The sequence below is a fragment of the Heterocephalus glaber genome, unplaced genomic scaffold (genome assembly GCF_053883595.1).
Source record: "Heterocephalus glaber isolate CG9 unplaced genomic scaffold, H.glaber_assembly_v1.0 deba00000768, whole genome shotgun sequence".
In the NCBI taxonomy this organism is placed as follows: domain Eukaryota; kingdom Metazoa; phylum Chordata; class Mammalia; order Rodentia; family Bathyergidae; genus Heterocephalus; species Heterocephalus glaber.
Genome location: NW_028258162.1, coordinates 8,527,010 through 8,540,915, shown reverse-complemented (window position 1 = coordinate 8,540,915; position 13,906 = coordinate 8,527,010). Strand labels below are relative to the sequence as shown.

General features: G+C 51.3%; 1 protein-coding gene across 8 annotated transcripts in view; it reads left to right on the top strand.

Moving 5' to 3' along the window:
* Nucleotides 1-13,317, top strand: part of Pip4k2a (phosphatidylinositol-5-phosphate 4-kinase type 2 alpha) — a 150,439-nt gene extending 137,122 nt beyond the window's left edge. For 3 of the 8 annotated variants that reach the window (XM_004859922.3, XM_087207234.1, XM_021240483.2), the window contains 4 exons: nt 203-316; nt 7,404-7,653; nt 8,474-8,577; nt 11,155-13,317. In XM_004859922.3, the coding sequence (XP_004859979.1) occupies nt 203-316; nt 7,404-7,653; nt 8,474-8,577; nt 11,155-11,235 (549 nt within the window). In that variant the 3' untranslated portion in view covers nt 11,236-13,317. The other 5 variants (XM_087207233.1, XM_087207237.1, XM_087207236.1 and 2 more) reach the window with 3 other exon arrangements.
* Nucleotides 13,318-13,906: the final 589 nt, after the last annotated feature.

The following is a 13,906-nucleotide window of genomic DNA, read 5'->3' as shown; positions in this document are numbered from 1 at the left end:
CCCACCCCTCCACCCCTATTTACAAAAACTTTTTTTCTCCTTCTTTTCTTGTATTTTTTCTTTCCCTTCTTTCCTTTCCCCTACCCCCATACTTCCCCTTCCCCTTTGGACCTTTCCTTCTTTTAAATTTCCAGGTTTGGAGGGTGCACTTGTTTAGATTTTATTCAGGTTTCTGTCTCATTCTTTTTCTCATTTGTTTTAGGCCAAAGAACTGCCAACTTTAAAGGATAATGATTTCATTAATGAGGGCCAAAAGATTTATATTGATGACAGTAACAAAAAGGTGTTCCTGGAAAAACTGAAAAAGGATGTCGAGGTAAGAAAAAGCAATAGAAAGTACAATGCCATTGTCTCAGCTGTTGGTTTTTAGGCACTTTGTAAGCTGTCTGTTAAAATCTGCAACCAAGGCGAAAGTGGACATGTTCTGCCTTCTCCGCTCCTGTAGAAACAAACACACCGCATGTGGTGCGATCTGGTTTTAAAATGCAGTCTACCAGTGTAGGATGACCGACTCCAGAAAGGCCTGTTGCCTTTCCGGGGGCGTCCCACCCTCGGGCCCCTCTGCCTGGGCTGGCGCTGGCCTGTGGTCCTCACAGCTGCCAGAGTGTGGGAGGGCAGCCTGCTGGATCTGCCACACGGCATGGCAGAGATCCATGTTTAGTAACTGCAGTCTTGGCCTTCTGCCCTCTGAGCCACATCTCAGAGTTGGTCGACGCCGACTCAGAGCTTAGCGCTCTAGTGTTTCCACCAGCCGCCATGAACAGGGCCCGGGCCTCCCTGTGTCCAGGCCAGCACGGGGCAGTTTGGATGCACAGCTCACGGGGGCTTTGAGTCTGTCACACAGTTCCTTGTTAAATACTGTCCTGTTTGAGAATTAAAATATACCTCTTCCTGTCACTTTGTTGGGCGTAAAAGCATTACCGCTTTCCTGTTGGAACGCTTGTTTAATTCTGTTAGAGATAGAGTCAGTAAAAGATTTGTTTTCTTCGAATGTGTTGTTACATGGTGGCGCAGAGAGAATTCTAATTTAAGCAATTACCAGACTAGGTCCTTTCTTGGCTGTTACTTTTGTTCCGGCGGGCACACTTTTTTCTCTTTACTTTGAAGTACTGTTCCCCACATACTAAGGTCTGCTACTTAGAAGCTTTGGAGAAAGATTTTTTCATATCATTAAACAAAAACAATTAAAATGACTAGAGCCAAAGAATGAATGTCATGCATTTGATCCCCCACAAAGGTGGTGCAGTATTTTAATTTCCTTTTTAATCTAATAGCTCTTTTCGTAGCAAGATACTCAACCTGACCAAGTTCATTGCTAATTATTTTTAGATCATTTAATGAAATTTTTTTACATTATTTTAACCTTCATAGCCTACGTCCTTGGATTAGAACATAAATATTTGTTATTTTTGAAGGACATAAGTGCCTAATTCAAAAACAACTATGTAGGTACAGGTGTTTGCTTTTAGCATGTAACTTTTCCAGTCTTTTTGTTAAGAAGCATTTATTTTTCCTCAGTCATCCGTGGTTACTATTAAAATGCATGTTAAGCATTTCCTCTTTTGTGTGTGTGTGTGTGTGTAACGGGGATTGAACTCTAGACCTTGTCCTTGCAAGGCAGGCACGGTGCCATTGAGCTAAATCCCCGGCCCTGCTCTTTACTTTGGAGTCAACTTGATCTAACTGATAATTAAGTAGAGTACCATACAGGAGATACTCTTCTGGATTTTTACTGATTAATCAACAAATCTTTCATCCTGAGAATAATATTATTTTAGCGATTATAGTAAATGGCCCTTTGGATTATCTGCAACCTGCCCCTCAAAGTTATTTTCATTTTCTTTTCTGTTGGCTGTATATCACCATGATGTTAAGCCTCCAGAAATAATGTGACTCAGGCAGTTCAAACTTGGAGTTGAATTACATGAGGATCCTCTTAGCCCTTTTGTTGAATCTAATAATGTCGTTGATTAAAGGATTGGATAGTTTAATCCCATACACGGCTCTCACACTTAGCTGTTTTGTTGAAATGGAGACGGAGTATAAAGTGTTCTTTCATTAAAAAATTTCTTCAATGGCTGATAACAGTGTCTTTAGTTTTGAAATTCATGTAGAAGCATCATTAAATTTTTAACCAGGTAATTATGGCGAAGTGGCTTGACATCTGATCTTGACAGTGAGACCAGAATTTAATCTGGTTTTCTTTTTTCATCAGTTCCACTCTTTTCAATGTGGCTGACTGGACTGACTACTAAGGTTGGGCTAGATTTTTGTTGTTATTTTTGTTGTTTGTTTTCTTTCCCTAATGCTTAAGTAGGTATTAAGTTTGTTGCAGCTCAATACACAATCTGGGGTTTTTCAATAAAAGTCATTTGAGATTCTAGCGGCTTCTTTCTACGATAGAAATTCTGTCCTGTTCATATGAGATGCTGGGTGCTGTAGCCTAATAGCTTTGCACGTGACTAAACATGTATGCTCTTTTCTACGAAAAGGGAGGACCGTGCTCTGCAGAGAATGCAGATCACTGCTGTCTTCCCTGCTGGTCAGAGCAGATTGTCACCTTGGTCACCTCTGTCGGCTTACACCGAGCTGCTCCTGTCACTCCGCAGTGGTGCCCAGAGCACCCTCTTCACCACGCGCCCCTCACCTGCCTCATGTTGGTGGCCACGCGGCCGTGAATGAGAAGGAAGGAGATCAGGTGCAGGGGACATGGAGTGGGTGGGTGGCAGCCAACATTTACGGAGTGCCCAGAACCTCAGCCTTTCTCATGAAGTCTTTATCTTTTTGTCAGTACTGGGAATTGACCCCAAGGCCTTTATCAAGCTGCAGCCCCGGCTCTGGTTTATTTTTGAGACCGGGACTCACTGAACTGCCCGGGCTAGCCTCAAGTTTGAGATCCTCCTGCCTCACCTCCCCAGAGTACTGGAATAGCTCCATGGGCGTGGGTACTGCTACTGTCCCGGCCTGATGGATGCAACAGCTGCGTTGGGAAGCGGCGTGATAAACTCAAAGACATGCAGCTCCTCGGTTCAGGCCAGGATTTGAGGCTGGCAGAGACCACACTCCTACCTTTGCTGATACAAGGTGTGGGTTAAAAATGCTTGTTGACAGCACAGCGGAGGCTGTTTCTTGGTAAACACTCCAAAGGAAGAAGATCGCAAGTCTTAGCAAGTGTTGAGATGTTAAATGGGGCCAAGGAGAATTTTAATTTACATCTGAGATGTGTCAGGAGATGGCGACTCGGTGAAACAAGGGTGTTGATAAAGTTAGCAGAGTTCCTTTGAACCTGCTGTGAAGGAGCGGTCACTGCTCCTCAGCCGCGCGGTCTTGACAGGATGCGTGGACCATGGCAGAGATGGAACTGGTGCAGATAGGGCACAGGCTGGGAGGCTCCGTGGCAGAGTGCTCGCCCGACACGTGTGAGGCCCTGGGTTCCATCTTCATTACCCCAAAAAAAGATTTGGCTTAATTAGTTGAGAAGCATTCAGATCAGAGAGAGAAAAAGAGGTACATCAGGGATCGGTTCATTCATTATTAAGACCTTAGAAGTTTGGAAAACCAGGGAAACTAAAGATAAAAATCTTCACACTTTGAAATCTTACGTACTTCAGAGATAAATATAAAGGGACGGGATTTAGCTCAACGGCACCACCGCCTGCCTCGAAAGCACAAGGACCCGAGTTCGATCCCCAGTACCCCCCAAAATTAAAAAATAATAAATATACGAGTTTAGATGCTTAAAAGGATGAACGGGGAGGGAAAAAAGAGCAAACACAGTCCTTCTTCCCACCCTCGGCTCCCGGTCCACAGCAGTGTCATGATTCCCTGTTCAAAGAGTGGACTTCTCGAGGCATAGAGCTAGGGACAGACGAGACTCAGCCTCCTCTGACTCCCTGGGCTGCTTCAGCCTGTCTGAGGCTGGGCCGTGGCTCAGTGACAGAGTGCTTGCTTCCCAGGCTGCAGGCCATGGGCCCCGTCCCCAGCACCTCACAAAAAGGGAAGTGGGTATTTTAATTGGAGAACAGTGAATGGGTCTTTCTTATCAGCAAAACCTTACTCATAACCCCTGTGTTCTGCTGTCTTTCCTCTTTCTACCCCAGTCTCGTAGATTGGAAAACACACATGGTATCAGATTTCCTTGGTCCTCTGGGCCGTGGACTGGCTTCCCTCCTGAGAGGTGTGTTTCTTTCACTGTGGGTTTTGTGGGTACCCTTAAAACGTAACCACCCTTTGCCTCTTCCTTACTGGAGGCAGAGCCTAAGCAGGGTCTGACCACAGGCCTGAGGCCCAGGAAAGTCGCTCAGGGCTCCAGGGATAGCTCGGCCACGGAGCTTGCCTACTTAGGGTCACCGGCGGCCAGGTTCTTCACAGGAAGCTCCTGACTCGTGGACCTACAGCACACTGGACTCGACGTACACGGGAAGGTCAGAGAGTAGCAAGGGCGTGTCCTGCAGAGGGCTGAGCAGGGCACTGGCAGGAGTTTCTGTGTTGCTATGCTTCTGCTTCTCGGTTTGGGTAGTTTGACAGGAAGTGGGGGGAGGAACTGGGCAGTGTTGGGAGGTGCGAAGAAGCAGCAGGCCGTGCATTCGCTTGTCTGAACCCCCAACCTGCTCAGGGTCAGGAATGCCCCGAGCAAACTAGCCAGAGACCCTTGTGAGCTTCGTGGCTGGGAGGAGGAGTCACCAGCCAAGGGCCTCGTGGAGAAGTGTGCACTGCCCGGGTCCCCGACAGGTGCCCCTGTAGCTGCCACCTGGGTGTCCAGGAGGAGGTGCCTGGGTGCAGGCGGGAGGCCAGGAGGGGTGGGAAGAGCCGCTGACCACGTGACAGCTGTTTCTGCCCTGAGAAAAGGGACGTCATTGCAAGGGCTTCAGCAGAAGCATGGCATGGCCAGATTTGCACTTTGAAAACAGCTTCCCTTTGTGGAGGTCTAGAGGGGGAGGTTCCGACGCACCCGACCGTGGCCGCTTCACAGGGACATTCCGGGGCCGGCCCCGGAGTGTGGGATGGGGAGAAGGACCTTTCCCTGCCCCTGCGCAAGCTCAGCAGGGCCTAGCCCGGCCGGGTCCCACCCTCCCCCATGCCCAGCACCCAGGGACTCGGGTGGTGCTGCCACCTGCAGCAGAGGGGCATCCAGGGGTGGGGCAGGAGGGGCCAGAGAGACCCTAGATGAAGGGAGAGCCCTGGCACCGTGCTGCATGGCAGGGGCAGTGGAGGAGACAAGGGAGACGGTGGCCCGAGAGCCCAGGGCTGAGCTCGGGCCCGGGGGCCGACAGCGGGGGCAGAATTGAGCGCCTCGCCGGTGGGCGCCTGAGAGCCATGGGACGCGGCCAGATGCTTCTGACGCAGCGTTTCCCAGATGTGCGTCCGAGACCCTAGGCCCGCGGGGCTCGAAGGAAGGGGGAGCAGGACGGGGCTGTGATCTCAGTGGCGGGCGTGGGGCTGGCTCTGGCCCGCTGGAGACTCGTTAATTAGGCATCAGCTGATTTCAGTGCATTGTCTTCTGTCTGAGAATGTAAAGAACGAGGTTTGGGGACAGCCCCAGAGGCGGTGGGAGAGATACCGGAGGTCCCCGGGCCCAAGCGCGGTCGTTTCTGTCTCTGTGAGCCGCGGCACCCCGTCCTCTCCCTACCTACCTAGCCTCGGTGACGGTGACAGCTCAGCTAGCTCCCTGGCCGGCCGGCCTGTGTCGGTGGAGGATGGAAGCCAGCGCTCCTTACATTAGGCGAGCGGTGGCCGCCCCCGGGCCCGTCCCTGACCTCGTGGCGCTGAGCCCAGGACTGCGGGCAGATGGGCAGTGTGGCAGGAGGAGGCCGACCCGGTGGAGGGAGGGCCGTGCGCGTGGCTCCCGCCACCGTTTCAGGGGAGGGGCCTCGGCTTCCCCTCTCTGGGCCCTGAGGACTGGATGGAGGCGTGGGGTTGGGCATGCGCTCAGCGCCCGTTTGGAGAGGAGTTTGCTTCTCTCTGCCTTTAGATGCACACAGCCCTCCTACTTGACTTCAGTATCCAAGTGTAAGGTCTGTATGCGTTATTTTTTTCTGAGCTCAAAACAACTGGGGAACACTTAGCTGGCCCCATGGGGTTTGTGACAGGAAGGCAACTAACCAGGAGCTAAGGACAGGCTGATAGCAGAGCAGGATGCCTGGGCCCATGAGGTGATGGCCTGGGAAGCAGCCTGCTCCCCAGTCCTCTCTTGTCATAGGGAAACACAGCTCCTCAGCTCTGAGCCGGGCTGCTTCCCGCCAGGCTCAGGAAAAAGCAGCAGCCCTGCAGCTCTCCGACACTGGCTTCCTTTCATTTTCAGCCAGGACTCAAGACCTGTAATTTCATGCTCTTGTCGTTTGTGTGTGGGAGCTTGAGCTGCTGTGCGTCCCTGAGCACACATGGTGCCAGCTTCTCCAGCAGTCAGGCCGCGCCTTCTCGGACCCCAAGCCTGAGGCTGGAGTGGAACTGGGCACTGTGCAGAGCCGTCCCTGCGGGGCTCAGGGCCTTGCAGCCCGAAGACTCCGTCAGAGGACCAGGACTGATGAGGAGAGTGCTCTGCATTAATGCCATGTGTCTGATGCATCCCCACTTAGTAAAAAGGAACGGAAACTCAGAGAACCTGGCAGACGGGAATGGGCAAACCCACGAGCTAGGTCTGCCTTCAGGGTGCGCTAGCCATGGCCCTGGCGGCAAAGAGAGGACAGGGCGGGGGTCTCGCAGCGCCTCATGGGAAGCAGAGCGCCTTCCGCATCTTCCGTCGGGTAGGAAAGAGGGACCGCGGCCTCACCGGAGCGTGGGTGTGACTCATCTGCTAGGCCATGAGGCCTGGGCCTCTGCTTGCTCGTGATAGACAATGTGATGGTCTGCTCAGAGTAGGCTGAATTTCCAAGCACTTCGCAAACCATTTGCAGAGGCCCCGCTCGAAGCTACTTGGGAGGTCCCTGGGTTTCCCCGTTAGCCAGTTCTCATTGTTGGGGAACGCTCTCCCTGCCAGGCATGCCCTCCGCCCTTGGGGGTGGTCCGCCCCCCTCATCGGTGGTGCGTGCCTCAGCTACCAGCTTTGCATTTCGGGGAAAATCAGCCCTAAACGGCCTGAAGTGCAGGGCTGGGTTTCAGAAACAGCCTGGAAGGCACAGAGCTGCCCTCAGGGGGGCCCAGCACCCCCAAGCCTCACAGCCCTGTGAGATTCCCTGAGTTCACTCTTTAAATCTGCTGTTCGTTTTTCTTACTTAGCAGTGCCAGAGATTGAGTCCAGGGCCTTCGTACTGAGCTGCATCCCTAGCCCCTTTTTATATTTGTTATTTTGAGACAGGGTCTCGCTGAGTCACTCAGTTGCCGGGCTGGGTTGGAACTTGCGATCCTCAGATGTGCGTTAAATCTGGTGACTGAGACGTAAGCGGCCTGTTACCTCCCTCCTCCAGTTTCTCGCCCAGTTGAAGCTCATGGACTACAGCCTGCTGGTGGGGATCCACGAGGTGGAGAGAGCGGAGCAGGAGGAGGGAGAGTGCGAGGAGACCGAGGGGGCGGCGGAGGAGGAGGGGGAGAGCGACGGCGCCCACCCGGCGGGCACGCCTCCCGACAGCCCCGGGAACACGCTGAACAGCTCCCCGCCCCTGGCTCCCGGCGAGTTCGACCCGAGCATCGACGTGTACGGGATCAAATGCCACGAGAGTAAGTCTGCTCCTGTCCCCGCATTCTGCGTGTGAAGCGCTCTGATTCTTGCATTGTGGTCTGCCGGGAGCCACTGCCCAGTCCCACGTTTGCCGCCCAAGGACATGAGAAAAATCTGTCGTGAGCTAGGCGCACGCGCACTGCGCCCTGACGCTCAGGAAGCACGCGCACGTCGTCACCAGCAGCCGGCCTTCCCCGGGCGCAGTGTGCAGGGAGGGTCTGTGAGCCTCTCCTCCTGCCAGACGCCAGTGTCTAGGGGTGGGGATTTGAAGGAAGATTGCATTCTACCTCGTTAGCTACTTCATGAAAAATCCAAAGATTTCTGAGTGGCCCCTTGTTTTTCGAATCATAAAACACATGGGTTTTTTTCAAATCTCGGGTGGTATATATCAAGTGGGTTTGCGTTGGGTTTTGCTCAATTTTTATGTCGCTCACCAAAATTGCTTCTCTGCGGAAAATTAGATGTAGAACACATGCATTTTTTTACCATTTATAACTAAAACATATTTTTGAAAATAGATAAAAAGTTGAGAATTAATAAGCATAATTCGTTCTATGGGGTTTAGAGAGTATTTTAAAAATAGCATTTTCTTTACACCAAAGCAGTACGCTATAATTAACATCCAGATTAATAAGCAAAACTAAAAGCACTCAATCCCACACTTGGACCCTGTCAGCATTCTAGGGTTATGATGTCGCCTTTTAAATTTTTAATTGGAAAGAAGACTGGGCCCAGGGAGCCAGGCAGGAACCACGGTTCATTTCGTTCGCCACCAGCTGCCGTCCTGTACGCCACAGTCACTGCCGCCCTCCGTTTCAGATTCGCCCAGGAAAGAGGTGTACTTCATGGCCATTATTGACATCCTCACTCATTACGATGCCAAGAAGAAAGCTGCCCACGCCGCAAAAACTGTTAAACACGGAGTGAGTATCTCAAGGGCCCCTCCTGTGTGTCCGTCCCCACTGCTGTCAGGCAGGGACCACTCCCTTCTGCTGCCGGCCTGTCTGCCCAGGGTTCCCATCCTCTGGGGAGGTGGCTCTCCTGAGGGGGATGCACTCCAAGTGCAAGGCTCAGCGCCCACATGTGCAGCCACTCCTCCCTCTCCCGTGACAGCTGTGGCTCTCACACGTCGCTTACAGGTGCCCCCATATGGGGGGGCACCAGCAGCCTGGGCCGTACTAGAACATGACTGAGATTCTTCTGTGAAAAACACCCTAAAGAGGAAAGAAATATTTCTCTTCTGAAGTATTCTAAACTGAAACAGCATTCTCCAAATTGTATTTCCTTTCTCACATTGAATTGTATCTTTTCTATTCTAGAAATCTTTTGAATATTAGATCAAAGTCTCCTGTGTTAATTCATCACCTGTGTCATACGTGCTCAGAATTGTTAATTCTAGGCAGCTGTTAACCTCTTCAGTCCCCGTGACAGGCCTGTGAGGAAGATTCTGGTGTATCCCCTATCACTAGGAGAAACTGAGGAAGGCAGCCACAGGAGTCACTTGCCAGGCAGGGGGACCTGAGGCTCCTCCCAGGCCCTGCTGGCTGAATGTCACAGCTGCTGTGTCCGTCCTCCGTGTGCGATGTGGGGACCCCGGAGAGCCCGCCTCTCACAGGGGGACTCGGCCCTGTTGACTCCCACTGGCGGGAGAGGTGCCTCCCACAGACTGTCTGGAGCCGACTGAGATGCGCCAGAACAAACAAGCTCAGCTAAAGGCTCTTTGTCATCCCAGAGATGGAGCCAGCCTAAAACCATATTCCCTTTGCCAAAGGCGTACTTCTGTGGTACCGTGGAGTGAGAGCTGGGGTCCTCCTGCCCTGTGCAGGTGCAGCCCGAGGGACCTCGCGAGGCCTTCCTTGGGCCCTTGAGCACGTCAGTGAGAGAGCTGTGAAACCACTCAACCACCAGCACCGTCTGTGTGCCTTTTCTTTTTGCAGGAACTAGGAATCAAACCCAGGGGTGCTTTGCCACTGAGCTGCACCCCAGCCCTTTTTCTACTTCATTCTGATGCAGGGTCCCACTCAGTTGCCCTACCTGGCCTCAAACTTGCAGTTCCCTGGCCTCAGCCTCCCACGTACCTGCAGCTGCAGGCAGGTACCACCACGCCTGGCTCTGAGCCCTGTTTCCAAACTGTGCTCGTGCCAGGTAGGCTGCCTCCTCTCCAGGTTCTGAGCCCAGCTCAGGGATGGAGGGAGGAGTCGTCCGAAGGCCCCATGGTATTTCTGATGCTCGGCTAAGCGGAAACCACGGATGCCTTGGGGAGACAGACCTGGGCAGAACCCCTGTGTCTCCACTCCCACTGGAGTGGCTTTGAGGAGACGCTCTTCAAGCTTCAGTTCCCTCCACTGACGCAGGGCCCAGTGCCTCGCCTGCTTGGGTTTTCTGGGAGGATATTTGAGTGGGTGACCAGGCCAGGCTCAGGGTGGGTGTTTTCTATGTGTCCATTCCTACACTGTCCACAGCAGGAAGTGGGAGCGTGTGGTGGCCAGCATGGCTCTGTGTCAGTCTCCCAAATTAGTTAGCAGTTTAGCTCCATAACCTGCAACACGGCCGAGTCCTGAGTGGGCTGCAAGGACAAACCCATACTCTTAGCCAGAGTGTCATGTTGAGCTGCTGTCAGGGGTCATCTCTGCCCTCAGGGGCCACTGCGGGGAGAGCCCAGCACCTCGGGCCTCAGAGTTGCAAGTTTGCCCACCAATATGTGTATAGAAAAGGTAGCACCCGGTGAGTCGAGCTCTGGCCTTGCCCTTCGCAGCCCATGAACCTGGGCAGTGACTGCTTGCATGCGCTGGCCAGCTCTATGCCAGGGCCAGGCTTCGCTGCTCCGTGTGGGTCCCTGGGAAGGGAAATGGGGGCACCCTGGGGCCTGCTGGAAGGAGCCTGGCCAGCTCCCCCAGGATCTGCCACTCTCTCTCGTTGTCCCTTGTCCTTGGGCACCAAACCACTCTCCTCACAAACTAAGAGGGTCCTGGAAAAGTAATGCAGCCCCGGACGTTGTCACCACGGCCTCCCTTTTGTCAGATGGGTGTTTCTGTCATTCCCAGAGTCTCCAGTCTGCCTTCTTGGAAGATCAAGGTGTTGTTCCCAGGCCCCAGAACCTGAGCCGCACATTCCACACGTCCGAGCATGGCTAATTGCGGATTTTAAGTTACCGCTGCCTCACGGGTGTATAATAGACTCTGGTGCTGCCGCCAGCCATGGCCTCATTTCGGACGCAGGTTCCCAAGTCTTGAATACCTGGCCAGATAACCACAGTATTTGGAATTATGGTTTAAGAGAAGAGACTCGAATGTTACTCGCTTGCAGGCTAGAAGTGTAGCTCAGGGGTAGAGCACTTGCCTAGCACACACAAGGCCCTGGGTTCCATCCCTAGCACCATTTAAAACTATGTATTAACTTTATATTCAGTTACAATTGGAAATAGCTGTAGATGCTGAGTAATAATTTGAGGAAAATCAGCAACATTATATCAATGTTCCTTTTCCTTTAAAACTGCCCAGGCTGGAGCGGAGATCTCAACAGTGAACCCAGAACAGTATTCAAAGCGCTTTTTGGACTTTATTGGCCACATCTTGACGTAACCTCCTGCACAGCCTTGGGTGGGCACGAACGCGGGAAGAGCAGAGGTGGCTCTGGTGGAGGAAAAGTAAAAACCAAACTCAATGAAGCGCTCACATTGCAGGAAGCAAACCTCCTTGTTTACATCTTCGGGCCAAGATGACTGATCGAGGGGCTACTCGCTTTAACAGCTACCTGGTATTTCCCAGCATTGTTCTAGCTATTTCAGAATCCGTGTGTGGGCGTGCTCGCGTGCACATTTTTAATTAAGTAAGTAAAATGGATCAGCTTGACTCAGAAGGAACCCTCAGGTTCCAGCTGTGGCCGAAGGAATGGGCACATGGGGGAAGCCAGAAGGAAGAGCATGTCAGAGCACGCATGTCGGCATCAGCTGATAGACTATGGATGGGTTTATGTTTTTGAGTTGAAAGATGTGAGACAGTATTCAAAATAATAATGAAGATAATAATAATGATGATGATTAAAAGGAAAAAAGAAATCACTGCACATGTTCCACTCTGCCCTGCACGCACACCCCTTAATAGCGGTCACCAGCCCCCGGCGCCAGGCCGAAGAATGCCGGTGTCTCCGTGTGTACTGGCGTGGGGTTCTGTCCCCACACTGTCAAGGTCCCCAGTGGCCCGGAATAACCCTCCTCCCCCTCCGAGAGGCCAATGCCATGGGACGCTTGTCTACATTTTCACCTCCATAAATACGTCTGGGAAGACTGCTTGCTTCTCTCTCCTTGCCTGGAGACTCTTCGCTGTTACACCCTCCTGTTGCAGTGTAGGAATTCACGCTACAAACAAGACAGAGCTTCCCTGAGAGCTGCATAGTTTGGGGCAATGGTAGCTACATCTCCCGCTCTCTGTTCTCCTGTGACCCAGTGCAAATCCGAATTCTCAGAGGTTTATGTTTGATCACTGTTTTAAACAGCGGTATTTTGTTACGAATTATCCCTTTGACTGAACCCCTCGGTTTTACTGTTTACATTATTAGGAAAACAGGGATATTTTTGAATCTAAAAATTTAACATACAGCATGTGATTTTTGAAGTTTACATGAAAAGTCATTTTACAGTGTAGGTGAAATAATGTTTGTCCTATTCTGAAATGGTATCCTGCAGTCCTGTTTTTGAGTGAATGTTTTGTTCAAAGTACACGGTAGACAGTCTTTTACAATAAAAGGATAAAGATTGTTTTGTTTCCTCCAAATGCACATTTATGGACCTGATCTTTTTTTTAAAGCAAAAGATTGAACTTGAATCTGGTTATGTAAGTTCATTGCCCTAAACTGTGCTGATTGTGTTTAATCAAGTTAAAAATCTCCAGCATCGACTGTGTATCTACTAGCTTTCCTGCATTGTCCAAAAGGTGACAAGTTACAAATATTAGTCTTGCTTAGAGTAGGTTATCGACTTACATGCTGTGCTAAGCTGTGCCTTTAAAACTCTTCGTTGAGAACATGAGATGGTTTTTTGTAGGCAGTTTCAGAAAAAGGAAAAGAAAATCCATCCTTCAGTAATCACCTACAGCTCCAGACCTCGCCAGACTGCCTTTCCGGTCCCTCCACTTCCGGGCTCTAGGCACAGCTGTGCCGTCTGTGCGGGCTGCCTTCACTGCGACTTTGGGAGCAGCAGCAATGCCATCTGACTGCTATTGACTGACTGTGCGTTGATCCGCTGCCCAGTGCTGTTAGCTTCCCTGTAACATAGCTGCACAGACCTGGACTTTATGGACTCAGTTAAGCGATGCTATGATCTGGTTCCCCAGCCCCCACCGCTGCGCCATTAATTCCGGCATCAGATCCATTTTGGTGTCCTGAAGCTGTGTGGTCCCTTTGACCCAAGACTTACACATGAGAGACCGTGAAGTAAAGACAAGGTATACATACATTCATGATTTGACTGTTTCCTTTGTGGCCAATCTGTATGCTTTTAGAAGTTTACACAATGCTTTGTTTTTGTCTGTAACTGTCTCTGTCATCCATTCCCATTGATACGCTGTGTGGACAGAGTGAAGAGTTTGCCTCTGTCTCCTAGTGCTAACCATACACTCCAGTCTTGAGCCAGGCTTTACAAAATAAAGCACTTTGATGACTCTCAAGGTGGAGCCCCGATTCCTCTGTGTTAGTTGTGTTTCTCTCTGTGGCGGACAGATTGTGCATGCTCACTCCTGAGAGGACCTGCAGCCGATCCAGGAAGAGGTAAAAGTGAAATGAATCTTTTCCATTTCTGAGGCTCGGCTTCAGTGTGTGAGCTATGTTATCCACAAATAATACTAACTTCCATGACAAAGCTGACTTCTGGCAAAATGGGCAGAAAAACAAATGCCTTCAGTGAATACCCGAGAAAGTCATATGGTCATTTTCAGTTCTGCTCAACCTGGGTTCCATTGGCCAGCAGTTTGGGAAATGTGATCGGGATCCCACAGGTGACGAGGCGGCCCTTCTTTTGGAGTCCACCATCATGGGCCCTGGTGAGCCCACGCAGACCTACGATAGCACTTGTTCTGAAAAATGTCCTTTCCATTACAATAATAGAGAAGCGTTTAAACACAGTACACGTTTCATGTTTTTTGTGAGCAGTTTGGTCCACCAGGAACTTGGAGTCAACACAGGAAACGACACCCACACGGGGCGTCCTGGCAGCCTGCCTAGCACCAGCAGTACTGAGCCACACGACGCACACACCTC